Raw genomic sequence first — 24545 nt, forward strand, 5'->3', positions numbered from 1 at the left:
CCTAACCCTAACCTTAACCCTAACCTATAAAAAGCCGGTCTCGTCGAAGTTATAGATATCCTCCTTTTAAATCTCCTATTTATAAATTATATTCCGTACGAAAATAAACCACGCGCGATACGCGTCGGGATCTTTATAAAAGACTCTTTAATAATCGATTTTTCGGTTAAAACGCGTCCGGAGGTCTGGTTATTATCGTACGAAATTAAAGGCCTAATTAATGTCGACGCGTTCCGCGTCGCGTAAATTAAATAATCGATTCGCTATATCTTTTATATTACTTAGCTAGGGAAGAAACGATCGCGTATTTAAATTAATAATATATCGAATAATCGTATTTTTTTCGGAGTTTAAAAGCTTTCGAGAATTCGTAAATATTTCGCGTTATATAGGTTAGTTATTTCGTTTACGCTATAAGGTTTTCGATAGGACGTAATAAATTAATACAGCCTTTCGTACATTTAAAGTTAAGTCTTTTTAAAACGCTTAAAGCGCTAAAATTATATTACTCTCTTTTTAAAGTTATAATATTTTCGGACGTAAAAAAATATAAAAAAAGGTTAAGGCTATGAGGAAATTTATAAAAGTGGGATATTTGCTTGTGTAGGATATTCGCTTGTAGGATACGTTATATAATAAAATTATTACGATAATATTAATAATAACTAATAAATTTTATATAAATTAATAATATTTATTTTTATTATTATTATTTATTTTTTTATAATAATATCGTCGTATAATAAATAATATAAAATTAATTTATAATATATAATTAATTTAAAAAAATATTATAATATTTTTATATTAAAACTTTATTTTTATTATAATTAAGATCCCTTTTTTATAAATTTTCATTTATAATATTATATAAGAGGTATTAATTTTATAAAACTTAATAACTATTTCTATATAAAATCCTACTCCGATTCCTATATAAAATCCTACCCTTGAAATTCCGGCTACCTTACGCCGCACAGGTATATTTCATAGAATCGCTATACGATTCCATATATAATATATATTAAGTTATTTTATAATAAAATAATCTTATAAATAAATTTAAAAAGATTATTAATATATTATTAAAATAAATAATTTATTATAATTAGTTTATATATATTTTATTTAAGCGAAAGAGCTTATATCGTAGCTTAATAAAAAAGTTAAATGCTATTTATTAAGAGTAATAAAAAAAGAGATTTAAAACTCTTAAATAACCTTAAGGCTAAGTAGTTATAATATATAATTAATGAATTAAATGCTAAGAGGTGAAAAGAGACTTAAGAAGTACTAGCGTATTAGTAAATATTTCATAGAGATTAGTGATAGTTCTATTAAAGCCTAGAGGCTTGCCTCGCGCATAATTAAGTAGGTGAGTAAAAAACTAGCAGTAGGATTATGAAGTAAATATATTTATATACATCTTCTGACAGTGCGCAGCGGCAGCAGCGGGCTTAGTGGGCTGGCTATAAGTTTGCCAGGTCTGAACTTAAACGACGACACTATTCACATGAATCCAATCTTTAGATGACCATATTTATTCTGTAACCATCTTTTCAATTCACTCGGCAAGTTTCACATCCTGCCTCTAGAATCATCCCGATATCAACCGAAAGCGTAACATCACTGGCCACTAATATTTTAATGGCTCCTTCTCAGATGGCCCTTCGATTGTCGATCAAAACGCCCTTCATGTTCTACAAGGCATAGACCTGCACCTTCTCTAATTACGTGCTCGTCTTCGGTAACAAGAAGCTGGTCGTGGCCGGCAGGAAGAGGAATCACAAGGAGGTCAGTGATGGAAGCACGCTCAGGGGAAATATCATCTAAGTGACATCTTCGGTTCTGACACCTTGTAAGTCTGTGCATGTCAGCTTTGGACCTCGTGATCTGGTTCTGCTGCTGGGTGGACTTACTCTGCAGTAAGCATGATGGATCTTCGTCAGCGCGTAATGCTTCTGCTGGATAGATGACACCCGCAAGGCTATGGCTCGTCTAGAAGCTGGCTCATCTACCTCAAATCCATCCGGCTCGAGTGCTGGCGTTGGCAACAAGGGCCACACGAGAAAAACCAGTCCTGGCCGAGCAGACTGCAGAGGGGGCTTGCCTTGAAAATGACCTCGGGCATTATAATGATTTGTTGATCCGAATGTCTCCGTCGCTTGCACTTGAGATCTCATAACCTTCTTCAACGTTGCCATGCTTTCAGGCATAAAAGAAAGCACCTTTTCCTCTTTGTTATCTCGGAGATTGTACGACATCATCCCAAAACGCACCAGGTCCGTTGGTCCGGACGTCGTAAGTCCGGTTCGCCGCCACGACCTCCCACTGCATCGTCGCCTCCCCATTCCAGAAGGTGCTCCGGGCGGTGCCTTTGGTCCGGTACCCGGGGTTGCCCGCCACCCGCTCCGTCCCCGTGGCTACGTCCAGCCCACCGATCGCGCGTCCGAAAAGCGCCAGGGCCGCCACGGGCTGGTAGAACGGCACCATGTGCCCGCTCTCGTAGACGCGCGTGAAGCTGAACCGGCCCGCCTGCTTGACCTGGCCGTGCGTGACGCCGTCGCCGGTGATGAGGTCGGTATATCCGGCCTCGGTGGCGTACGCGTGCGGGGCCGGGAGGAGCTGCTCCGCAAAGGCCTCGACGCCGAGCCAGCTGCACTCGAAGTCGGCGTCGCCCGCGTAGAGGGCGACGGTGACGTTGCGATCATCCAACAAAAACTGCAGGTCTTCGGCGACGTTCAGGTCCCGGGCGTCGTCCCCGGTGCCGTGGAAGGCGCGCGCCACGAGCCCGTTGCTCTTGGTGAAGTTGGTGTAGGCGCCGAGCGCCTGCTGCACGCGGGGCGTGTTGAGATAGTCCTCGAAGAAGGTGTACGGAAACGGGTCCGGCGCCAGCTGGCGGATGTCGTACTCGTCGCGGCCCAGGAGGTCGGCGTAGGGGTACTCGACGTGGTTGGCGCAGAAGTCGTCGGCGCGGGCGCAGATGCTGTCGAGTCCGGAGCGCTGGCACTCGCGCAGCTGGTCCAGGCAATTGCCGGCGCCGTAGAGGCTGTCGTGCAGGGCGGCGGCGGCGTCGTCGGTGAAGGGGGCGTAGCCGTAGGTGTTGCCGGGGCTCACGGTGAAGTTGTAGAATGCCTGGAAGCCGATGATGGGGTCGAACCTGGAGGAGTTCAAGTCAGTACCCAGTTAAGATGTCCTGCTGCTCATCGAATGAGAACTCACCATCCATTGCCGACCAACAACGTCTTAAGCGGAATCCTCACAGTGCTAGGTGTTAAGTGATCGTTCCTGCGCTCGATGTATGCACCGAAGACTGGCCCGTAGTGTCCCCCGTAGCTCTCGGTCGCTAGATTGAACCCATTCTTCGTGTACTGCGGAAAGGCGCCCATGAACCCCTGGAGCGTGAGCCAGAAGTTCTTCGCCGCGGCTTCGGTCGAGTTCGCCGTCAGGGTCAAGTTGGGGTAGGTGTAGGTGCCACACGACGCTGGGTCGGCCACGTAGTCCGGGCAGGTGTTGTCGGGGAGCTCGACCACTTCTCCTCCTTGCTTGTAGGCCGGCACGGGTTTGGTGTACGAGAATCCGGTCTGGGTGGGCTGGTCGATGAAGAGCATGTTACTGACGTTGGACCACGAATGGGGGTTGCTGTACGCCTGGCCGTAGGGGTCGACGCCGCAGGGCCCCACCTCCTGAAAGAGGCCCATCATCGAGCTCGAGCCTGTTGCATACGAGGATCAGGGACTGGACAGTGAGTAGGGTCAACAGAACAAGAAAGAGTAACGCACCTGGGCCACCGTTGATCCACACCGTCAGGGGCGCCTCTTCGGGGCTATCGCGCCGCGCCTCGAAGAACCACCAGAAGATGTGTTGGTCCTCCGCCACATCGGCGTAGCCCAAGAAGCTCTTGACGTCGGGGTCAAGTTCGCAGATGCCAGCCTCCACCTCCTTGTATCGCACCGGCACGCCGGCGTGGCCCATGACCATCCTCAGATGCTCCGGTGGACTGACGAACTGCGCCTGGGTCCCCAGCCCGAGGGCGCTCACGAGGAGCGAAAGGGGGTGTATTCGGACCATGGTCGTCGTGATGATTAGAAAGAAAAGACTGTCGAATTATATAGTAGAATTATGCATATTATTAAAGAATAACAGGAGAAAAGAATGTCCTTATCTAAGGGAGATTAGCACCAGAACATCTTTAAGCTCATGGTGTTTCTGAAGATGATGTAGGATACGATTAAGTTAGAGATCGACACAGAGGTTCGTCCCAAATTGCTGAGTATGTAGACAAGAAATAAAGCATGCTGCGCTGAAAAAGCCATTGCGTTGACGTTCCGATAGCAATCCCATATTTGCAATCTCATGTTTTCTTCTGGGCAGGGGTTGAGATGGACAGCTGGATGGGGAACGAAGACCAGATCGTCCAATGGCAGAAAAGTTGGTGATGGGCGCCAGGGGTTAGGGCGATCAGGCACATGGTGAAACCAGGAAGGCCGGCTGGAGGCCCCTCAATTTCTGGCTTAATAAAGTGGAAGCCAGAGGTAAACCAGGTCTAGAACGGATAGGACCATGTGGCGGCCCAATTGTTTAGCATATTTCACGTCGCATTGAATCACGAATTAGCTGGGGTTGATCGACGAGCCCATTAATGGTTTGATCTGTGTTTTGCTTGCAGAGCCCCTGCCGGAAGCTCCCCTGATAGGCTCCCAAGCGCCCCAGACACACCCCAGGCCCTCGGTCCATGTTTTGAACAGTGTTGGTTTCTTGGAATTGAGTGCCTACAGCCTACGTAAAGCTTACGACTACATAACGCAGGCTACCCCTCGCATCGCCGCGGATGAAATCGATTCCGGTCATGTAAACCGCGACGCATCGCAGCCACCGAGTTTCGCACTCTTGGCCATGCCCTCGAGCACAATCTCGCTGATCAGCTTTCCCGTCCCGGGCGCGTTTTGGATGCCCCAGCACGTGTGGCCGGCCGCCACCGTCAGACCCTTGGTGCCGCCCACCTCCCCGACGAAGGGCCCGCCCTGGGGCAAGTAGCATGCCTGCCGCGCCAGCACCTGACCGTCCTTACCCAGGTCGTCGCTGATGCTGCCGACCTGGTCGACGATGTCGCGGCAGCGCGCCTCGTCCACCTCGACCTCGGCGTTGGTCGCGGGTAGAGGCACCGTCTGGTCGGTCGGGCCGCAGGCGTAGGCGGTGCCGTCGGGGCGCGCATAGATCTCGGGCTCCACGATCTGCATGCGCTTCAAGGCCTGCCGCGGGGCGGACGTGGACGCCGATCCCACACTATCCTGCGGCGTCGGCGAGGGGAATCCCGAGGGTAGGTTGATGGCGGTGAACAGGGCGTAGGGTGAAACGGTGGCGGGCGTCTTGATGACGACGCTGTGCGCCCGCGACGCCGTGACGGGGATCCGGGGCAGCAGCTTGGACGTCCACGGCCCCGCGGCCACGATGCAGTCGGTCGTGGCCAGCGTCTCTTGCTTGCCGTCCTTCTCGTAGGTGACGCTGACGACGCTCTTTCCGTCGCTGCTCTTGTTGATGGCCGTGGCCTTGGCGCCCGTCACGATCTTAACGCCTCTGTCCTCGGCCAGCTGGGCCATTGTGCGCGTAAACAGTTCGGGGTGCACCTGCGCCGTATTCTCTGGTGTTCCCATGTTGTCGTACCCACCCAAGGCATCCGTGTCGAGCCAGTCAAGGTCCTCGGGGGCGCCCAGCCTCTTCAGCGCCTTGGCCGATTTCTTGTGATCTTTGTGCAGCCCCTTAGAGGCCCCTTGCTCGTTATTACCGTGCTTCTGTGCATTGTCGGCCGCCGTCATGTTCTCATCTTTGCCACCAGCGAAGCCCAGGGGCACTCGGGCGCTGCAGTCGACCTGGCTGGCGTAGCACCGTCGGTAGCCCCATTTGATGTTGCCCCCATGCTCCTTGGCCAGCTCATCATGCAGCTTGAAGCTCAGCGGCACAATGTTCTGGGGGAAAGCCCAGAGCGCCAGTAGTCCGCCGGCCTTCCCGCTCGCGCCGCCGGCAATGCCCCCGTGGGCGGGGTTGCGCTTCGACGCAGACTCGGGCGGGAGGAGCGTGGCCGGGTCTTGGATGCTGTCGGGCGTGCGACCGCCCGTGGACGTCGAGGAGGCTTCGAGCAGCGTGATGCGGTGCGTGTCGGCCGAGTACGCGGGGTGGCGGGTGAGGAAGTAGGCGGCGCAACAGCCAATGATGCCGCCGCCGACAATGGTGATGTCTTTTTGCTGTGCCGCCATGGTGTGCGCCTGGCTCGGAAAGTGGCAAGTCGAATGCAGGCGAGAGAAGGATCTCAGCATGAACAAATAGAATGTAAAAACTCACAAAAGGACGACAGTCACTGGAATTGAAGGTTGAGTTGTTGCAAGATGCGTTGGAGGGGCAGTTCAGCTGTATTTCTTCAGTGTCTTTCGAGTTGCCATTGGCGGGGCACTTCTCCAATTTACTACGTCACTGAATGATGCAACTGACTTGAAGCACTGCCGCGATGAGGCCGTCGATGTACAAGTCATTGCGACAACCGAGTAAGTGCTGTCAATTACTTGGTGGATGTATTGAAACAGGAAGCAGTTCTTTCGAGGTTTGAATTCGTCCTGACTTTCAGTTGAACTGCAGAGATGGTATAATGCTGGGATTAGACGGCCAAGCATGTGCTGATCGGGCGGCGACAATTGAACAGCCCAGCCGCTAGTTAGCGAAGATGGTACCTGGAACTTTACTGAGGACGAAGGTCACGTACCATTTTCCGTGCTGCTTTACTCCAGTATATAACTCACATATCTCTGAGTTTCTCCTTGGCCGATTATTATCATGACTACGTGCATTCAATGAAAGGGACTTGAGTTACCCATCGGCAACTGTCTCATCTGCCAATCTGAACTCATGTTGGGGTCCGCGGGGAATTGCAATGCGTCCCTCGTCATTCGGGGGAGAATCTCCAATGGATGTTGCATTCGCCAGCATAATTACACGGAAATGCCTGGCGATCTAGTGTTAGTATATCAAGAGTCTCTAGAATAGACTATTGCAACCATGCTCGCGGTTCTAGTGACAGACACTGCAAGGCATTCGGAATAGTCACGCCTGTCCATCCATCTCCGTGAACACAGCATGATTCAACTCTCGAGATTCGTAGCGATCATATCCCCGACTCTAGCTTCAGCTACATACCGATGCACAAGCGACGACGACTGCAGCCTCAACGGAATATGCACACCATGTAGCATCTGCAAATGCGATCCCGGCTGGACGTCCAACGACTGCAACAAACTAAATCTCCAACCCGCCACGAGAGGGACGGGCTACAACCACACCAACGTCACGCTCCCGGACTACTACAGCACAAAGGGCGGCAACCCCTCCTGGGGCGGCCAGATCGTGCAAGACCGACGAAAAAAATCCCTCTTCTACCTCATCACCTCCCAGTTCGCCCGTGGCTGCAGCCTTGCGGGCTGGCGGCCGTTCAGCACCGTCATCCGCGCCGAGTCCCGCACGGGGCCGGCGGGCGGCGGGGCCACCACTACGCCCAGGAGCTCTTCGGGACCTTCCACCACAACCCCGCCGTCGTCTGGAGCCCCGGGGACCAGAGGTACTTATTATACAGCATCGGCATCGACGCCGCCGAGACCCTGCCGGACCATTGTGCGTCGTGCAAGTGGCGCAACAACATCTCCGTCTCCAGCGCGGCCGACGTGCGAGGACCCTGGACGCCGCCGCAGCTCGTCGTCAGCAACAGCAACAACCCAGCCCCCTGGCCGGCGTGGAGCGAGGGGTCGCCCACTTCTCAGATCATGCTGGCGGTGGAAGACAACTATATATTCACCGCCGCTCGCTGGAACGACAGCATGTACGGCCTGGTCAAGACCATGGCCTGGAACACGTCCGACTACAGCGATCACTGGACCGAGGACCCGTTCCTGTGGCGCGACAGGCGCGGCAACTGGCATATTCTGTGTCATTGGATGATCGACATCGCGGTGCACGGCGTCAAGTATCCACGCGTCGGCGGGCATCTGTTCTCACGGAATTTGACGGGAGAGTGGGCATTTAAGCTGCAGGAGGTCTACAATACGACCGTCCACTTCACCGACGGCGGCCACACCGACTACTACCGGCGCGAAAGGCCCAAGCTGTTTTTCAGTGACGATGGGCTCTTGAGGCCTTTGTATTTAATCAATGGGGTGCAAGAGTTCAACTCTTCAGCAAGCTATACCCTAGTACAGCCGATTGGCAGTGGCGCGTAATTGGTAATCTGTCAGTGGAAAGAGAGGCAGCCAGGGACGGCTTGCAACCTAATGCATTACTGAAATCACATCTCACAATTTTCTACCAGAGCAAACAAGCAACCGTTGATTCATCAATCATCTACCTCATCTGAGTAAAAGACCACAACTAGATGCCATCTCAAGCGTCGCCCTACCAATCCAAAGGATACTCCTCCGAACTCAGCCAAAGTACCCCGCCGCAGGCACGGGGTACATCGACGCATTGTTGTTGTAGAGCTGGTAGTCCACGCCCGCCTGCGCCACCGTGTTGCCCCACCACGCGAACGAGGCGTCCTTGCCGGCGCCAAAGGAAAACGCGAGCGTCATGATCAGGCCCGAAATGGCCACCCCAACATTTAAACCGGCAAACACCAGGTAGGAGTACTTGCCCCACCATGCGGTGTACCGGCGCTTGAGGTAGTACTGGAAGAACCAGGCCACGTAGATGCCCAGCGTCGCGTAGCTCAGGTTGTTGTTACCAGCCCACGTCAGCGCGCCCGACAGCGCGATGGCCGGGTTGAGGCACGCCATGGTCACCGCGGCGGGCGTCCAGAAGTACCGGTCGAACGATGCGAACCGCTCGGCCTCCATGCGCGACTCGAGCACAAGTCGGAAGCGCGGCAGCAGCTTCTCGCTCACCATCCAGAGTACACCTAACAGACCGCCGAGCAGAAAACACCACGGCAGCACCGGGTACAGCTTGAACATGTTGTTGGTGCCGAAGGCGCCGTAGAAGATGACGGACGACCAGACCGAGTGCGCGTACTGGCACACCATGTACTGCTTGTTGTTCCCACTGGCACAGCGTGCTGTCCTGGTTGGCGTAGACCATCATAACCTCGAGGATGGCGCAATAAATAAAACAGTTGACGACGCACGCCGACACGTGGCCGCGGAAGACGGCGCGCGGTGGGATCTTGGCGTAGTGGGCGTACTTGAGATCCGCACTAAAACCGCCGGCCATCTGCTCAAAGGCGGCGCCGAGCATGAGGATGACGAGCTGCGGCAGCGGCCGGCCCGGGAACCAGACGCCCGGCAGTACCTGCCAGATAGTGTTGAGCTGGATGCCCGTGTTGGCGATGGACTCGATGACGACCCAGGGGATCGTGAGCAGCGCACCGACGCCCGTGACGCCGAGGATGGACCACCAGGGCGTCTGGGTCGGCCAGGCCGTGACGCTGACGATGGACACAACGAAGCCAAACGCGAAGACGAGGCCGTACCACCACTCGGGGACCTCCTTGTAGATGCGCATCATGCGCGTATGACCGTCGGCGAAGCCCGTGTAGACGCTGCGGCGCTTGATCGTGTTGACGACGATGCCGACGAACGCCTTCTTGCAGGGCTTCCAGAACTTGGTAAAAACATAAACAATGGAGAAGGTGTAGTAGACAAAGTTGGCCCCCGTCACAAACAGGTTGGCGATTGCGTAGTACGGCGGCCCGTACTCCTGGTACTTGGCGACGTCGACGCCGTTGGTGGCGTCGAGCACCTTGGAGACGTTGTACTGGCCCATCTGGTTGTCGAAGGCGCCGTTGGAGTTGATGGGCATGTAGGCGGCCCAGAAGGCGTTCTTGTAGTACATGATGAGGATGATGAGGCCGGAGAGGGCGCGCATGACGTACTGCTGCAGCTGGGCGAAGAAGGGCGAGTTCATGGCGTCTTTTCCGGAGACGTTGGGGTCCCAGCTCGAGAAGGGGTTGAAGCCCATGCCGCCGTAGGCGCCCGTGACGGTGGCGAGACTAAAGTTGTTGGGAGAGATCCACGTCATCCAGTTGAAGAGGCGGAGCGAGATGAAGAACTGGTTGGGGATCCAGTAGTAGACGAGGAAGACGACGCTCGCCCAGCCGAACATGGTGTATCGCGTCATGTGCCAGCCGTTGATCTTCTCGCGCTTGCTGTCGCTGTTGATCAGGGTGCGGTTCAAGGCCAAGGTCGGTAGCACGTTGGGCCAGACAGCCTCGATGGGATAGACGGTCAGACGACGCAGGATCCCCGCCATGCCGAGGCCATAGACCTGGTTGGCCAGGGCCAGCATGATGTTGAAGCCGAAGGAGGCCCAGCGCTGGTTGAAGAAGACGGGCAGGCGCATGACGAGCAGGCCGGTGAAGTTCCCGATGGTCGAGGCGCCCGAGAAGATGATGGTGGCGAACAGCTGCTCCTTGCTGGTCCAGGGCCCGGGGTTGAGGGTGTAGCGGGTGCCGCGGATGGTCATGCCCCAGTCGGGCAAAACGTAAGCCAGGCCGCGGCCCATGGGCACCAGCAGCAGCTGGACGACCGAGTTCGGGATGGTGATGCCGGGCTGGCGGGGCGCGAAGAAGGTGTTGATGGCGGTGCAGACGCAGACCCAGAAGAAGCCGAGGAAGTAGGCACGCAGGCTCTCGCAGGCCTCGTCCGGGTCGTCGTAGGGCAGCGTCACGGCCCGGACCTCGGTGTAGGGCGACCAGTTGTGGTACAGGCCGGCGCGCTTGCACACCTCGTAGGCCCACTCGCCCCGCTCCATGCCGCAGGCCTCGCCGCCCTCGACGAGCTCCGCGAGGCGGGCCATCATCTGGCGGTCGATGCTGTAGTCCTCCTTCTGGCTCTCCAGCAATTCCTTGAGCACCTGGACGGACTCGCCCTCGTTGAGCGTCAGGACGCACTCGACCATGCGGTCAGGGTCTGCGCCGGCGGGGAGGGCTTCGCCGCCATGCTCCCCGGTGTACTCGGCCTTGAGGCGATCGAGCCACTCGGCGGGAGGGAAGAGGGCGGGTGATTCAGTGCCGCCTTTCTTCTCAGGGTTTAGGTGAGCTTTCTTCTCGTCTTGCTCTGCGACACCCTCGAGCTTGTCATCTGGCTTTTCGCCAACATAATCCACGTTGGTGGCCATGTTGGGGCTGACTGCAAGGCAATGCAGTAGCCGACGCAGGGACAAGAAGACACAGGAATCAAGAAAGGAAGGAAGATCGATCAGAAAGTTCAAGGCTTCCTCCACGGCCGTGGTTTTATCAGACGAACTTTGGCGTTCGAGCCGGTCATCTTGCCCTAGACTGATCTATCGGCCCTCATCCAATGTCCAATTGACTGATTGATTCAAGATTGCCCGCAGCAAGGGACGCAGCTTCCGGTGACATAGCCGACGGGTAGCCGAGTTAGATCATTCCAATCCAGTATCGTGGTAGCACCTTCCGTGTCTGGCGATGCGGGGTAGAAGTGTCTTTATAGCGGGTGACCACTTCCTACCGCTAATCGCCATAGCACTGGCCCGCGTAACGCTCATGATCCCACCCGTCAACTGTCTCTGATATGCCTGATTGGATGCGTATTCTTGGTTTCTGGCTAAGGGATCCAGGGTCTTTCCATCAAGAGCCTTTCTAGTCAGTAGCCAGCTCTGGGCTCGGACGGTGCTTGCCGATGCAGCGATTCAGTGGCGATTCAGTGGCGAGTTGATGTAAGTCTAAGATAAAGAGCCACGACAAGTGTGCAGCTCAATTGAAACCAACACTTGTCAAGACTTGATGGCTTCTTCTGTGCGTCGCCTCTTCTGTGTCTATGCATATGCTTATCTATCTACGCATCATGAAGGGTGTTACTCTGGCAGGCAAACATGATGGTGTAGACGGAGGTCTATTTGCAGACGTAGCTACCACCTGCATGTTAGCCAACCTCTCTTACCATTTGGTCCATCTCCCCAGGATCACTGATATGTGTAACTTTCTGGACATTGGCTAGCTGCATTGTTATCGGGGACAGACTGTATGTAACGTTAGTTCCTGCAAGCAACCCTTGTTTGGTGAGCACTCGCAATTGATCAATCCCTTCTGCCGATCTATTGCCGGACTCATCCATTGTGCTCCAATTGCTTCTATGTCCACCAAGCCCGGCTACCCGGAGGCCGTGATGATTGGCCTTGTAGATCATCAGCATCCCTCTAACAAACACGAACGATGTGCTCAATAATCGTGTTGCTGGTTGCGGCCATATTTATTACCCCACAGTCCCCTTCCCCAATATACGGAGCCGGTCCCCGTACCTACTTTAGCGCAAAATTATGTCGACGCCACCCGTGATGCTGCACCAGATCGTGGGGTAATTAGACTGGTTCTGGTCATTGACAAGCGACATGGCTTACAGCCAGGAACGCAACAAACATCCATTGCAACGCCCTACTTGGCTCCAAGCAGCAGTCATCATGTCCTGCGTATGACGGCGTTGCTCAACTGCGGCCTGCCAAAATATATCAGCCGTCATGCGGTCTTTATCCACACGACGATGGAACAACAGAATGCTCGTTCCCGTGACTGTAACGATATGGCAAACTGACACCTCACAGTGTTTTCCTGGATGTTGTTTATGGTTACTCGACCGGCATGTGCTGCGGCGCCGCCGATCTGACCTGTGGATTTTTGATCATCACCATCCCCAGCATCCCACAGGCTCTGTCATCTGTCACTATTGGCAAGCTCACTTCAAAACCGAGTTTTGGTTCCAGCAAGAAGCTTGGGTCTCTTCCAGAGGAAGAATAGAGAATGCCGGAAAGGGCAATTACGGCTGAGCGCCCGCTATTCACCTACAAGGCTTCGTGGGAATATTGCCCGGGGATTGGCACCGGTTGGCTGGTAAATCGTCCGGCCTATGGATACCCATGTCTACTTTAGGCAGTTAGGCGCCGTTCTACCCCTTGCCTCCCAAATGTTGAAATCAGATCCTGATTAGCCCGGCGAGACTGCCACGATCGAGAGCAATATATGATACATAAAGTGCTATCTAAAGGAAGGTAAGAATACGTACAAAAGAGAGAAGTGTTCTCGTGCTATATATAGACAAAAGGAATGGGTCAGTGAGCATGTGACCCCTGCTAGGATGCTTTTCCCGCAACAGCTGTGCAGTCGACGGCCCTGTCACGGTGGGCATTGTCGGAATAACTTCTCGGGACGATAGGAAACCATGATATAAGAAGCCCGGCCTGGACAAAATCTCCTCCTCAACACTACTGTCGCTATTTATGAACTTCTTTAACCAGTCTCACTTGACAGCTCTTACAATAGCCGAATACCCCGCCCCCCGGAAAGGCCCCCGGGCCTCAACGTTTACGGTGCCGCCGCCCCGAACCCAGTCAAGCTGACCATCATGGCCGAGGAGCCTCGGGTAAGACGAGACACCCCAACAACTTGACCTGTCATATAGATAGATAACTGACGTCTACCCACTGACCAGCATCCCCTACAACCTCATCAACATGAACCTGGCCGAAATGAAGGAGCCTTGGCATGAGGCGATCAACCCGAACGGCCGGGTTCCGGCCATCGTACATGTGAAAGAAGACGGCACATCCGAGACCATCTTCGAATCCGGCGCCTGCTTGCTGTATCTCGTCCACGAGTTTGATAAGGCGCACCAGTTTCACGACCCCGTTGGCACATCAGCGTACTGGAAACAGCTGTCCTGGGTGAGTCTATGGGAAAAGAGTTCGTCTATGAGGAGAATTTCCATCTAACTATCCACCCATCGTCCACCTGTCGTGGCAGATTTCAGGATATGGCCCAATGATGGGCCAGGCCGTCCACTTCCACCGGTACACGCCCGAGCCGGTCCCGTACGGTGCATTGGCGGTACGGCGCCGAGTGCCGACGGCTCAACCACGTCTTGGAGAAGCAGCTGGTGAGCCTCTCTCTGATGCCCTGAGAAGCGAGACGCGCATGATGATTATTGACCCAAAGAACTTCCCCTAGTCCATCTCCCCTTTCGTCGCCGGCGACCGCCCCACCATCGCCGACTTTGCCGTCTTCATCTACGCGCACTCGGCCAAGTGGTGCGGCGTCGACATTAGCAATTACCTCCACGTCCAGACGTGGCGCGAGAAGCTGGCGCAGAGGCCCGCCGTCCAGCGAGGCCTGCAGGTCCCGACGCCGTACATGATCAGCGACGACGCGGTGGTGGACCCGGCCCGCCAGGACACGCTCCAGATGGTGCGGCGGTACGTTACCCAGGTCATCAAGGCGGCGTCGGACCAGTGGCCGGGCGAGGTCGTCTCTACCTTCCGACCATGCCAACTATGCGGATGGAGGGGCTGCCCAGTAGGATGTGATTTGCAATCCTCCAGAGGAGCAGAGGGGTCAGAGTCCGTTTCAGAAGAGAGAGCGTAGCACGAGCCATATATTTCTCTGAATAGTTAGCCATGCCGAGGAAGCCGTTTCATCCAAACTGAGTCGTGTTATAGAAGGAATCCAGCCCCATGACAATCTGCTCCCAGTCCTCGCTCATCAGCTCGGAGCCGAGAAAGTCGTCCCACAAATGATCCAAACCAAAGTTTTCCACTGCGCCATCGTTCTCGACAGGCTGTGTACTGATTCCAGCCCCCATGTCACCCCCTAAGAGTTGTCTGTCCTCTACTGGCTGTTCTACACCTGTACTTGGTGTTTGCCCTCGCGCGGCATGGGTTTCTGGGTCATGATCTTGAGGTTCTGAACCACTGCCCTCTGACCACTTCTCGGCTCCCTTGATCTTGATCCGATACCGCCCGAGCATACCTGTCAATCCACGCACCAGATCCGCGGCCACCGGTGACTCTTTACCAGCGGCCGCGAGCAAACGACAGGCGCAAGTCAAAGCATCCTGGACATCGCTATCTGCCGCTTGATTGGTCTGCTCGCCAGTGCGGTTCATGCGTACGCTCGAGTCCAAGGCCAGGACGGCACACGCCGTGAATAAATGATTGATGACAATACCAAGGCGGTGGACAGGTGAGCCCGGGCATTGCTCGTGGTTGGCGTGGTTCAGGATATGCGGCATCCGTTGTTCTGGATCGGGAGGCACCGAGAGCGACTTCTCCAGCAGGGCCATGGAGATATAGAGGACGGTTCGCGCCGATTGAATACAGATCTCCCTGGATCGGTGGTACTTGGCGTCCCGGGGACGGCCGTGTGCGTCCTTTCTCATCAGAAAAGGGCGATGCAGTCGCGCGCGTCGTGAGTGAAACCCCAGATGAATCGTCGCTCGCTGTAGACATAGCAGCCGCGGGGCCCCAGGTGGAACGGGAGCGTGCAAGGCCAGACAGGGCGGGGAAGTGACAAGCAACTGCTCGAATAGCTGGTCCAGGGCGAGAACCTGTCCATAGTCGCTGATTTCAGCTTGGCCAGGAAGGTATCCGTCCACCACAGCGCGGCAGATTTCGGCTAGCTGGAGCCTTTGCAGGAAACAGCTCATCTGTGTCGGCACTTCGGGTGAATGGGTCAGACCATCGACGGCCAGAGCCAGGTCGCTGTCGTTCAGGTTGCGCGGCTTGGCGACACTCATATGGCGGGGATGAATAGTGTAGGTACCGTCTAGTGGCCCGCCACCATGGCCCAGCATCCAGTCCGTTGAGGTGACGTGCCACCAAAGCCGACGCTGGACCTCTCTAGTGGCGACATCGTCGACTGAATCCGAAAATGGGCTGTCTACGAGGTGGATATAGATCTCACGGCAGGCGGCGACCGAGCAGGCATGAAGGAATCGGAATTGGGCCGACTGGCCATCCACGTTGAAATACAGATAAGCAATGATGGCGTAAGCTTGGGCCGCCTCGAGCGATGCCATGCCGGATTGCTGCACTACACCCAGCAGGTCAAGTGCTGAGAGGCGCCAGGTGAGTGAGGCCTGATGGGCCTCCTTCTCCGACTCGAAGGTGTGTTGGCATGGCACTCGCGCATCCCAAAAGAAGGCCGTAGTGGAACCGATGCCGAGGATGAGGGCAGCATGGGCCGGGTCGACACTCGCAGTCTGATCGCTCTCGATCTGGTCATAGAACCGGTTGATGAGCAGTCGCATAGCATCCATATGCAGAATGTGCAATAGATGGTAGGCGTTGTCGACAAAGTCGTGGAAGAGAGAAAGAGCCTCCTTTCGAGACATGAGCCATGTCGGACCCTGCTGGCCGGCGTGGCTGCCACCGCCAGGGACCTGGTACTTGAAAGTACAATCTTTGGACACGGACTGCGAGCTGTCTGCAGAAGCGACAGATTGGTGCTGAGTGGGAGAGGCAGCAATGCGGAAATTCATCATGGTCTGCGCCCCTGCTTCGTCAACCCACTTGCTTCTGTCGATGGCCGAGTCCAGAAACTTGGCTTCCTGGCGGCGCTCGTTGTCCAGAACCGAGTGCGGCGAGGGCGTGTTGTACGACGACTCATTAGAAGCAGCCGGAGTAGGTTGCGCAGGCGGATAGACAGCAGTAGGAACAGCGGCGCTTCGATAGACGGTTTGCTCGAGGACGGAAACTCTCGCGAGTAAAGACTTGATTGATACATCCGACTCGGCGACAGCAGCAACACCCAGCGGATGGACTGCAGCAACTCCACTGACATCATCTCGAGTGCCGGACGTGGATGATGGGTTCGTGCAGGCGATGCCGCGGGTGCGACAACTGCCGCATGGCTGTCCGCGGTCGCACTTGAGCTTCTTTCGCCGGCACGAGTCGCACGAGACCTGCGGCTGCCTGCGAGAGGGTTGCGTCGCACCGCTCTCGGCTTTGCGCTTCATTGCATCAATCGGAAATGCGTAAAACAGTGATACGTCCCAATGTAATGTGGTGACATGCGCTCCGAGCTCCGTGGAGGTTCCTGCGAGAGTGGCCCGAGTGATTGACGGCAGGGCGGTGTTGGCTTGATGTCAGCACAAAGCCAGTCAGCCGGGATTGGCCACGGATAATCCGCGGGGTCAGTGGCCGGATAATCCGCGGGGTCAGTGGCCGGATAATCCGCGGATCCTCCGATGTCACTGAAACTGTTTCCAAAGCAAGCAGACATTCAAACAGTTGTCGATATTTGTTTCCTGATCATAGTTGATAAGAATGAGGGATTTTATCTCTGTCGATCTTTTCCTTACCCACAAATGCAAGTTCGTGTCTCAACACAGTAGCGTCCATTCCGTTGACCATACGGAGTAGACTGACTGCTGATCCCCCGCAATGACGACCCCTGATAACCCCAGCGCTATTGCGCCATATCCCAAAACCAGGTAAGCAAAGATCGTCCAATCCACCAATTGAATAGTTTCCTATCTCTCTCTCAGCCCCAAAGTCGGCTGCTAACTCACCAACTAGTGCCCGGGCCTGGCTGGCGCTGCTAGGAGCATCCCTCGCCCTCTTCTGCACTGTCGGCTTCCTCAACGCGTTCGGCGTCTTCCAAGAATACTACACGACCTACCTCCACGGCCATTCCTCCTCGGACATCTCATGGATCGGCTCGCTGTCCATCTTTCTGCTCTACGCGGGTTCCCCTTTCGGCGGCGTCCTGGTCGACCGGATCGGGCCCACCATCCCCCTGTGCGTCGGCAGCGTGGGCCTGCTGCTCGTCCTGTTCATGACCTCGCTGTGCACGCAGTACTGGCAGCTCATGCTGGCGCAGGCCCTCCTCTTGGGTATCAGCGCGTCGCTCGTCTTCTGCCCCCCGCTCGGCGTCGTCCTGCGCCACATGCCCCACCGCCGGGGGCTCGCCATGGGCCTGACCATTGGCGGCTCCTCTATCGGCGGAATCGTGTGGCCCATAATGCTCCAGCAGCTGCTCAACAAGGACCACGTCAGCTTCGGATGGACCATCCGGGCCGTCGCCTTCACCATGATGCCGTTGCTGGCGTTCGCCTGCCTCACCATTGTCGAACCAGCCAAGAAGCCGTCACCCACAACAACAGCCAATGCCACTGACATCAAGACCGACGGCGGCGAAGCTCTAAGGCCCGCCGCAGCCGATTCGCTGAATGGTGACGGGTCCGATGATTCGTCGGGAAGAAGCCCGGTCCCAGGGCCTTTCTCAAGAAGCCGACTTACATGCTCCTGTGCGGCGGCCTCGCACTGGCGTACCTGGGCTTGTTCACGCCGCTCTTTTACATATCATCCTACGCCATTGCCCAAGGCCAGGCCACCTCTACTGCCTTCTACCTCCTGTCGGCCGTCAACGCATCCTCTTTCTCTGGCAGGGTGGTGCCGGGCCACTTGGCTGACGTTGCCGGTCACTACAACCTCCTTACTCTCTTCACTCTACTGTCGGGTCTCGTAGGTTTCACGTGGACCAAGGCCACAAGTCTGGCTGGGCTGATAGTGTGGGGCGTGGCATACGGGTTCACCTCGGGTGTAAGTACTGGGCGCTCGAGTCCCCTAACCCCTTGACTTCTTCCAGCGAACTGTGGCTGACTGACTATCGCATGCAGGCGGTCATGAGTCTTCAAGGCGCATGTGCGGGCAAGATTGCTCCTCCTCAACACCAGGGCCTTGCCGTCGGCTTCCTTATGGGTTGTCTGTCCATCGCGTAAGTCTCTGTTCGGCGACTCTACAGAAATATGAACGCTAACCACAATGTGGTGAAGTGCTCTTATCGGTACACCCATCAGCGGACAGATATTGGATCATTCAGGATATCTGGCCTTGTCCATGTGGACGGGTGCTACTCTGATTGGAGGGGGTGGGGTGCTTGGCTTTGCACGGTTCGTGACAAACCCGAACTTGACTGGGGTGTTTTAGATCGAGTGGTTAGAAATAGATCGACGTTGGCGACAGCAGTATTGGAATAGACGTAATAATGTGGAAGATTGATTGGGGGATAGATAAAAGCTCTGAAGGAGCGTCTACAGGACTGGCTACGCGTATGCCCATGAAAAGGCAAATGGCAACCATTTCGACTCACAGCACAGTTCTACATTCAAGACTCACACGCAAAGACGATCCCAAGTTAAACAACTACCGAATTCAAGTTCATGACTTTGAAAGTAGCATAAGCGGTCAGTGTGAAACACGCTGTAGTAAGCAGTCAGGGATCGCTGAAAGGATTGACTTTGATCTGGACAGTTTCCTCGCGTTATGTAGCCATTATCGAAATAATGTTACTCTTTCGGGACGTGTGCCTTGGGTGTTGTAGATGGTGCCGCTGATGACTAAGAACCATCACTAGCAGAGGAGAGTATGCTCCTTCCGTGTATGCGTGCGTTGCCAGTTGGTAGATGAAACAAGCATTAATGCAGCGGTCGGTTGGTTGTCAGCTGACTCGATTGGATCTTGAGCGATACGCTGTAAGCAGAATACCCCTGCAAGGATGAGCCACTTATGTCATAACGAGGCACCCTTCAGCTTACGTGAGAGACGAAAGGTATGGTAAGGCAATCTCAGACTCAGCTTTGGCAGCTTTGGGCAGAATTATCCGAGCCGCATTTCGTTCAACGTTAACGTACGTTAGACGGCGCCCGCCATAGTCTCTTGAAGACTACCGAGGAGGACGAGATCGACACTTTCCCAAGTTGGTGCCCTCCGTTTACAAACCGTGACGCCGTGCGCCAGGGGTTGCGTCTTAAGCCTCTTTGGACTGGGCTTCCCGATGAGGACGGGTTCGGGAATTACTCAGCAGCGGGCAATCTGGCGATTCCGATGTCTTTTGACACGGATGTTGCTGGCTTTGAAAGCCAATTGTCGGTGCAGATTCTCCGGCACATCCGTCTAACTGTGTCATTGGTCGGGCCCGCATACAATGCCTCAGCTGGCAGCTCGAAGCGGGAGTTGCTGGATGCGATGAACGGCACACCTGTCAGCATGCGGTCTTCTCTGATGGGTTTCCTGGGCAAAGAAAGCGTGCTCGGTACTTGGTCGAGACTCGCCGAAGAGTCTTCCGAAGCTTCTCTATCAGACAATGGCTCGAGCCCAACTAAGAGGGATGGGGATTTATGGATACGGGATGCCTTCAAGAACTTAGTGGCAGCCGAGGTACCGAATCAGCTTCATGATGATATGCGGAAGATGGCCTACACGAGGCGGAAGTTCTTTAAAACTCAGTGCGTAAGTTTCGGTCTGGGACCCGAAGACTTCCTGGAAGAGGATGAAATCAATGTTGCCCTGGGTTGCGAGACGCCTGTAATTCTGAGAAAGAGAACTGGGAACGACGAGAAAGGTGCGGGTCACTATTCTTATATTGGCCAGGCTTACATAGAGCATCTGATGGTGTACGAGGGGCGACCTGGCAGATGACTTACGCACTGGGAGAGTGGAAACGGAATGCAGAGTTTTGGTATGAATGCACCTATGGGAAGAGGACTGGCTATCGGGTTCTGTATTACTTTTATAATTTAAAGATCATGAACGAATCATAAAGTGGGATAGCGCAACTTCTTTTATATCCAAGAACCGACAGAGGAGCAGGCACTAGTGGTTTAGTGGTAAAATCCATCGTTGCCATCGATGGGCCCTTGTGTTCGATTCGCGGCTAGTGCAGAATTCCATTTTTTGCGTTTCGGGCATGCATATTCTTTTGTCACAGTTCAATTCAGATTTCTCCTCATGTACCTAGCTTGGGGAATGTTACGTTCAGCAAGCAACAGTCTAGAAAGCAGCGTGAGAATAACTCAGCTTGTTAACGACAGGCTGCGCTAGCAGCACTGATCTTTTGCCCGCTGTGGTCCCCTACCTGACGGCTGTACCCCGCCCAAAAGCCGGCGATTGAGCTACCACCGCTTCGGATAGCCGAGATGGTTGTGTTGGTTGTTGGTTCTAGCTTCGGGAAGACATCCAAGCTTCGGGGTGTCCACCAAGCCTATTCAAACTACAGGACAACTCAATTGAACCCACAGCGCGACAATGCATTTTACTCGTCTAGAGTTACCATGGCCTCGTTAGTGCTGCCCCAGAGCCCCGAGTGTCTCGCCTACTACCTTATCTACGTGCGTTACATCTTACTCATTTCCTCGCGCCTCCTCTCCTCTGCTCCTGAAGCGGTAAACGATTTCTCTGTGAGGTATGTGCTCATCCAGGTGCAGTGCGGGGTGTCCGCCGTGCTCCACTCCGTTGCCTGCTACTGCATGGAGTCCGCAAAGGCTTTCAGCGGGCCCGTTCGACCGCCGATCACGTGCTGGATCGCGTGAAGGAGGCCTCTTTCCTGTTCACCATGGCCGGGGCGGGGTTTGGATGTTGTTGCAGAGGGATTGGTACCGGACCTCTGAACTCATGCTTTGGAACAAGCTGTGTCCTCCAGTACCCTCTTGCTTTAGTGTGGCCTCATTCAACAGAACCATAAACCATTATCTACTCATAGCCTAGATTCCGAAGACAAGCTCTTCGTCATCAAGACGGGTCATGACATGGATTGTACGGCAAATGCAATACTGCCAGCCTACCAATGAAGATGACTCAAGCACGCCGTGTTATCCATATGCATTCGCTTCTACTGGGTGAAGCACAAAAGCCAAATCGTTTTAGTCCTACAGCCATTCGCTCCCACCACTGCTTTGCATCTCTGGGGTTGCATGCTGTTGAGCGGCAGATTCACCTGTTGCATCATGGCAGCCTGCCAATTCAACATATATGCAGCTGCTTGCATCACGATCAAGTGGTTTCAGGTAAAGCTTCTTGCCATATTCCGCGGTTCATGTCAAGATAGCTGGCATGACCCTTGCCTGGGTGCCAAACTAAACGTCTGCTGTGGCAAGACAGCTCTTGGTGTCGAGAAACCTTACGCTTCTATCGGTTGTGAGACATGGAAGAAGATGGCGGGCCGACAAGCTCTCGGATCGCCTCCCATTCCCGGGACTGATAAGTGTATAGGATCGCTTTACTCAAGACATCATCTGTGCACTAACCAACGGGACCACCCACTCGCGGATCCTTCGCAGCTAACCACTGACCCATTAAGGTGCAGGAAGGACCCCTGGCAATTGGAAACTGTGGTCAACGAGACCTCATCGGGGCTGGATCGTCACCCAACAACGTCCGAGCCACGACCGATTAAGGTAGCTGGGCCCTGGAGGATCGAGTCTATAGAAATAGAACTGGGCTTACGCATAGACGCGTCGTTGCGAGCCCGCCCAGGCAGAGGTGACAGAATCCTGAACTTGCACCATCATTGATAACAGGTTCACTAGAAGTCGTAGCAATAGAAGCTCAAATTGGCCAGACACCCGCTCTTGTGAATCAGTTTATTCCACTCGGTCCATTCACCCTCCAAAAGAGCCTTGGTCTGACATATCAAAGCTCAATCTTCTCGAGACGTCTGAGAGCATTTCGCTTTTACATAACTACCGCCTATCACTGGCAAATCTATTTCTCCTCCCTCAGTCTAGTTCTGTCCAACTGTATACCGACGCATACATAGCTATGCACGGCCACATCAGCTGCTTGCTTCTTGCAGTAGCAGGCGTTGAAGCGGCGCGATGGAGCCCTGAAAGGCGTGTCGCTGACGCTGATACAGCACCCAACGTGCCTCGGTCTCCGTACTCCGACGATTCTGCTGATGATATCGAGGCTCGCTGGGGAGGTCCCGGAGGACACGGCGGGTATGGCGGACACGGTGGTGACGACAAGGGTGGCGGTCACGGATGGGGAGGCCATGGAGACGACAACTGGGCACCTAGCGCCACATCGACTTTGACTCAACTGACATGGGCCAGCAACACATGGACTTGGTCAGCAGGAGAGGCCACAGTCACGGACACTGCCACGGTAACTCAGCACAACAACGTCTATAACACCAATACCGCCACTGCTACTGTCACTGCCACATACTACAGCGAAGATTATAACACTGACACCGTCACTGCAACTTATTACAACAACGTTTACAGCACCAACACCGTCACGTACTACAGCACCGCTACAGCCTCTTATTATGAGACGTACTACGAGTCCAACACGGCCACCGTTACCGACTACAGCACTTTCTATAGCACCGTCAGCGTTGGACCTTACACTAATACCGTATATGACACCGTTACTGCTGGAGGTTACACCAACACTGTCTATAACACTGCCACTGTTACCAACTACCAGACCGTCGTCTCTGCTGCCGCCCCTAATACGGTCACGGTTACCAACTATCAGACCGTCGTTTCTGCCGCCGCTGCCGCTGCCGCTGCCCCTGGGACTGTCACAGTCACCAACTATCAACCCGTCGTTTCTGCTGCTGCTGCCGCCGCCGCCGCTCCAAACACCGTCACCAATTATGCCACAGTCACTCAGGTCCAAGCCGCCGCGCCCGTGGCCAACAGCGCCACCACGGAGACCGATACCAACACGTACACGAACACGAACACATACACCATCCTCGTGACGGCCACCGAGACCGAGACGGCGACGGAGCGGGTCACCTACTCGGTGGCGGGCGCCCAGCAGTCCAGCATTGTGTCCGCGGCGCCGGCTCAGGCTTCTCAGTCAACATATCCCACAAGCTCTCCATACTACTCGACTCAGGCGGCCAGTCCCGAGACCGCTAAGGGCAAGGATGCCAGCTCGGTATACCCTAGCAACTCCGTCTACGGTACCGCTGCTACGAGTGCACAGGCGGCCTCTACTACTGGCTGGAGCTCTGCAGGCCCCTGGACTACTACCGGAACTGCCAACAACTGGGGCTCGTCCACCTGGGGTTCGTCCAACCCCGGCAACTGGGGCTCATTCGGCACCAGCGGTTGGGGTGCATCCGCCACCAACTGGGGCACGTCCATGCCCGGCGATGCCGCCGTCACCCTGGGCTCCGGCTCGTTCGGAAATGTGCCGTTCGCCTCCAACGGCGCGGGCGTCTTCACGGCCAGCACGGGCGGGGCCTACAGTTTCCCCGGTGGGTCGGCCGTCACCGTCACCTCTGGCGATGTGCTGTCGTACGGCAACGGGGGCGTGTTTACCGTCAGCTCGGGCTGGACGGGGCTGGCACGGCTTGGAACTCGGGCGCGTTTGCCACAGCGGGCGCGTCTGCTTTCGTCTCGGGCGGTGTTCCGAGTGGAAGTCAGTTCACAATTTCCTCCGGGGCTCTGCCGACTGGTGGTCTTGCTGGAGGAGTCGGCGGTTCAGGAGTCGGTGGTTCAGGAAATGTTGGCTCAGGGGTTGGAGGCGCTGGGATTGGAGGCGGCTTCAACGTGAAATTAGCAAGCGGAAAGGGGGCTGCTCTCAACGGCACCCAGGGTCCTCAGACAACCGGCTTTTCTACTATGACTTACACGTGAGTACTCACCTACCCCCTGTTCATCTGCTCGGATTTATCTCGCGCGACGATAAGAAGATATCATACTGACCCACTCTGATCTCTATACAGCACAACCTACCTTCTTTCCCAAAGCGACAGCGGTCAGCTGCTGACCATGACGGGCGCGCGGACGACGGTCCTGCCCTTGGCTACCGGTACTCCTGGCATCGTTTTAGGCAAGAACGTGACCGCCCCGGTTTCGCTGTCGTACCCTTCGGCATCGGGTGGCGCGAGCATCACGGCGTTCACGACTTACAGCGGTGGAGTCTACAGCGGCAGCTCCGCGGCCGCACCGAGCAGCGGGAGTTCGAGTGAATCTGCGCCGGAG

At 54.9% G+C, this 24545-nt stretch overlaps 10 protein-coding genes across 10 annotated transcripts; 5 read left to right on the forward strand and 5 right to left on the reverse strand.

Moving 5' to 3' along the window:
- Positions 1-2241: 2241 nt before the first annotated feature.
- On the reverse strand, positions 2242-4071 carry PG994_009841 (uncharacterized protein; the record flags this gene model as incomplete). The annotated part of the gene is made up of 3 exons (XM_066861250.1): positions 2242-3160; positions 3223-3715; positions 3783-4071. The coding sequence occupies 3 exons, from the start codon at positions 4069-4071 to the stop codon at positions 2242-2244; spliced, it is 1701 nt and encodes a 566-aa protein (XP_066710360.1).
- A 776-nt stretch (positions 4072-4847) lies between these two features.
- On the reverse strand, positions 4848-6254 carry PG994_009842 (fad NAD binding oxidoreductase; the record flags this gene model as incomplete). Its single annotated transcript, XM_066861251.1, has 1 exon — positions 4848-6254. One exon carries the CDS (start codon positions 6252-6254, stop codon positions 4848-4850), a length of 1407 nt encoding a protein of 468 aa, XP_066710361.1.
- An 871-nt stretch (positions 6255-7125) lies between these two features.
- Positions 7126-8258, forward strand: PG994_009843 (uncharacterized protein; the record flags this gene model as incomplete). The annotated part of the gene is made up of 2 exons (XM_066861252.1): positions 7126-7580; positions 7619-8258. The coding sequence occupies 2 exons, from the start codon at positions 7126-7128 to the stop codon at positions 8256-8258; spliced, it is 1095 nt and encodes a 364-aa protein (XP_066710362.1).
- A 201-nt stretch (positions 8259-8459) lies between these two features.
- Positions 8460-11148, reverse strand: PG994_009844 (uncharacterized protein; the record flags this gene model as incomplete). Its single annotated transcript, XM_066861253.1, is given in 2 exon segments — positions 8460-9044; positions 9061-11148. The coding sequence occupies 2 exon segments, from the start codon at positions 11146-11148 to the stop codon at positions 8460-8462; spliced, it is 2673 nt and encodes an 890-aa protein (XP_066710363.1).
- Positions 11149-12592: 1444 nt separating this feature from the next.
- On the forward strand, positions 12593-14404 carry PG994_009845 (glutathione S-transferase; the record flags this gene model as incomplete). Its single annotated transcript, XM_066861254.1, has 5 exons — positions 12593-12743; positions 13282-13406; positions 13450-13726; positions 13794-13870; positions 13991-14404. Coding segments are annotated over 5 exons (1044 nt in total), but the record flags the coding sequence as incomplete, so codon positions are not given.
- Positions 14405-14453: 49 nt separating this feature from the next.
- Positions 14454-16775, reverse strand: PG994_009846 (putative Zn(II)2Cys6 transcription factor; the record flags this gene model as incomplete). Its single annotated transcript, XM_066861255.1, has 1 exon — positions 14454-16775. The coding sequence occupies one exon, from the start codon at positions 16773-16775 to the stop codon at positions 14454-14456; it is 2322 nt and encodes a 773-aa protein (XP_066710365.1).
- A 427-nt stretch (positions 16776-17202) lies between these two features.
- On the forward strand, positions 17203-18542 carry PG994_009847 (mfs monocarboxylate transporter; the record flags this gene model as incomplete). Its single annotated transcript, XM_066861256.1, has 4 exons — positions 17203-17252; positions 17338-18000; positions 18036-18363; positions 18441-18542. 4 exons carry the CDS (start codon positions 17203-17205, stop codon positions 18540-18542), a joined length of 1143 nt encoding a protein of 380 aa, XP_066710366.1.
- Positions 18543-19318: 776 nt separating this feature from the next.
- PG994_009848 (uncharacterized protein) lies at positions 19319-20241 on the forward strand (the record flags this gene model as incomplete). Its single annotated transcript, XM_066861257.1, has 2 exons — positions 19319-19358; positions 19460-20241. 2 exons carry the CDS (start codon positions 19319-19321, stop codon positions 20239-20241), a joined length of 822 nt encoding a protein of 273 aa, XP_066710367.1.
- A 632-nt stretch (positions 20242-20873) lies between these two features.
- Positions 20874-21131, forward strand: PG994_009849 (uncharacterized protein; the record flags this gene model as incomplete). Its single annotated transcript, XM_066861258.1, has 1 exon — positions 20874-21131. The coding sequence occupies one exon, from the start codon at positions 20874-20876 to the stop codon at positions 21129-21131; it is 258 nt and encodes an 85-aa protein (XP_066710368.1).
- Positions 21132-23649: 2518 nt separating this feature from the next.
- On the reverse strand, positions 23650-24454 carry PG994_009850 (uncharacterized protein; the record flags this gene model as incomplete). The annotated part of the gene is made up of 2 exons (XM_066861259.1): positions 23650-23910; positions 24332-24454. 2 exons carry the CDS (start codon positions 24452-24454, stop codon positions 23650-23652), a joined length of 384 nt encoding a protein of 127 aa, XP_066710369.1.
- Between the last annotated feature and the right edge of the window lie 91 nt (positions 24455-24545).

This window comes from Apiospora phragmitis, assembly GCF_038363925.1.
Source record: "Apiospora phragmitis strain CBS 135458 chromosome Unknown utg000010l:1.0-9815664.0:1.0-9183399.0, whole genome shotgun sequence".
NCBI lineage: Eukaryota > Fungi > Ascomycota > Sordariomycetes > Amphisphaeriales > Apiosporaceae > Apiospora > Apiospora phragmitis.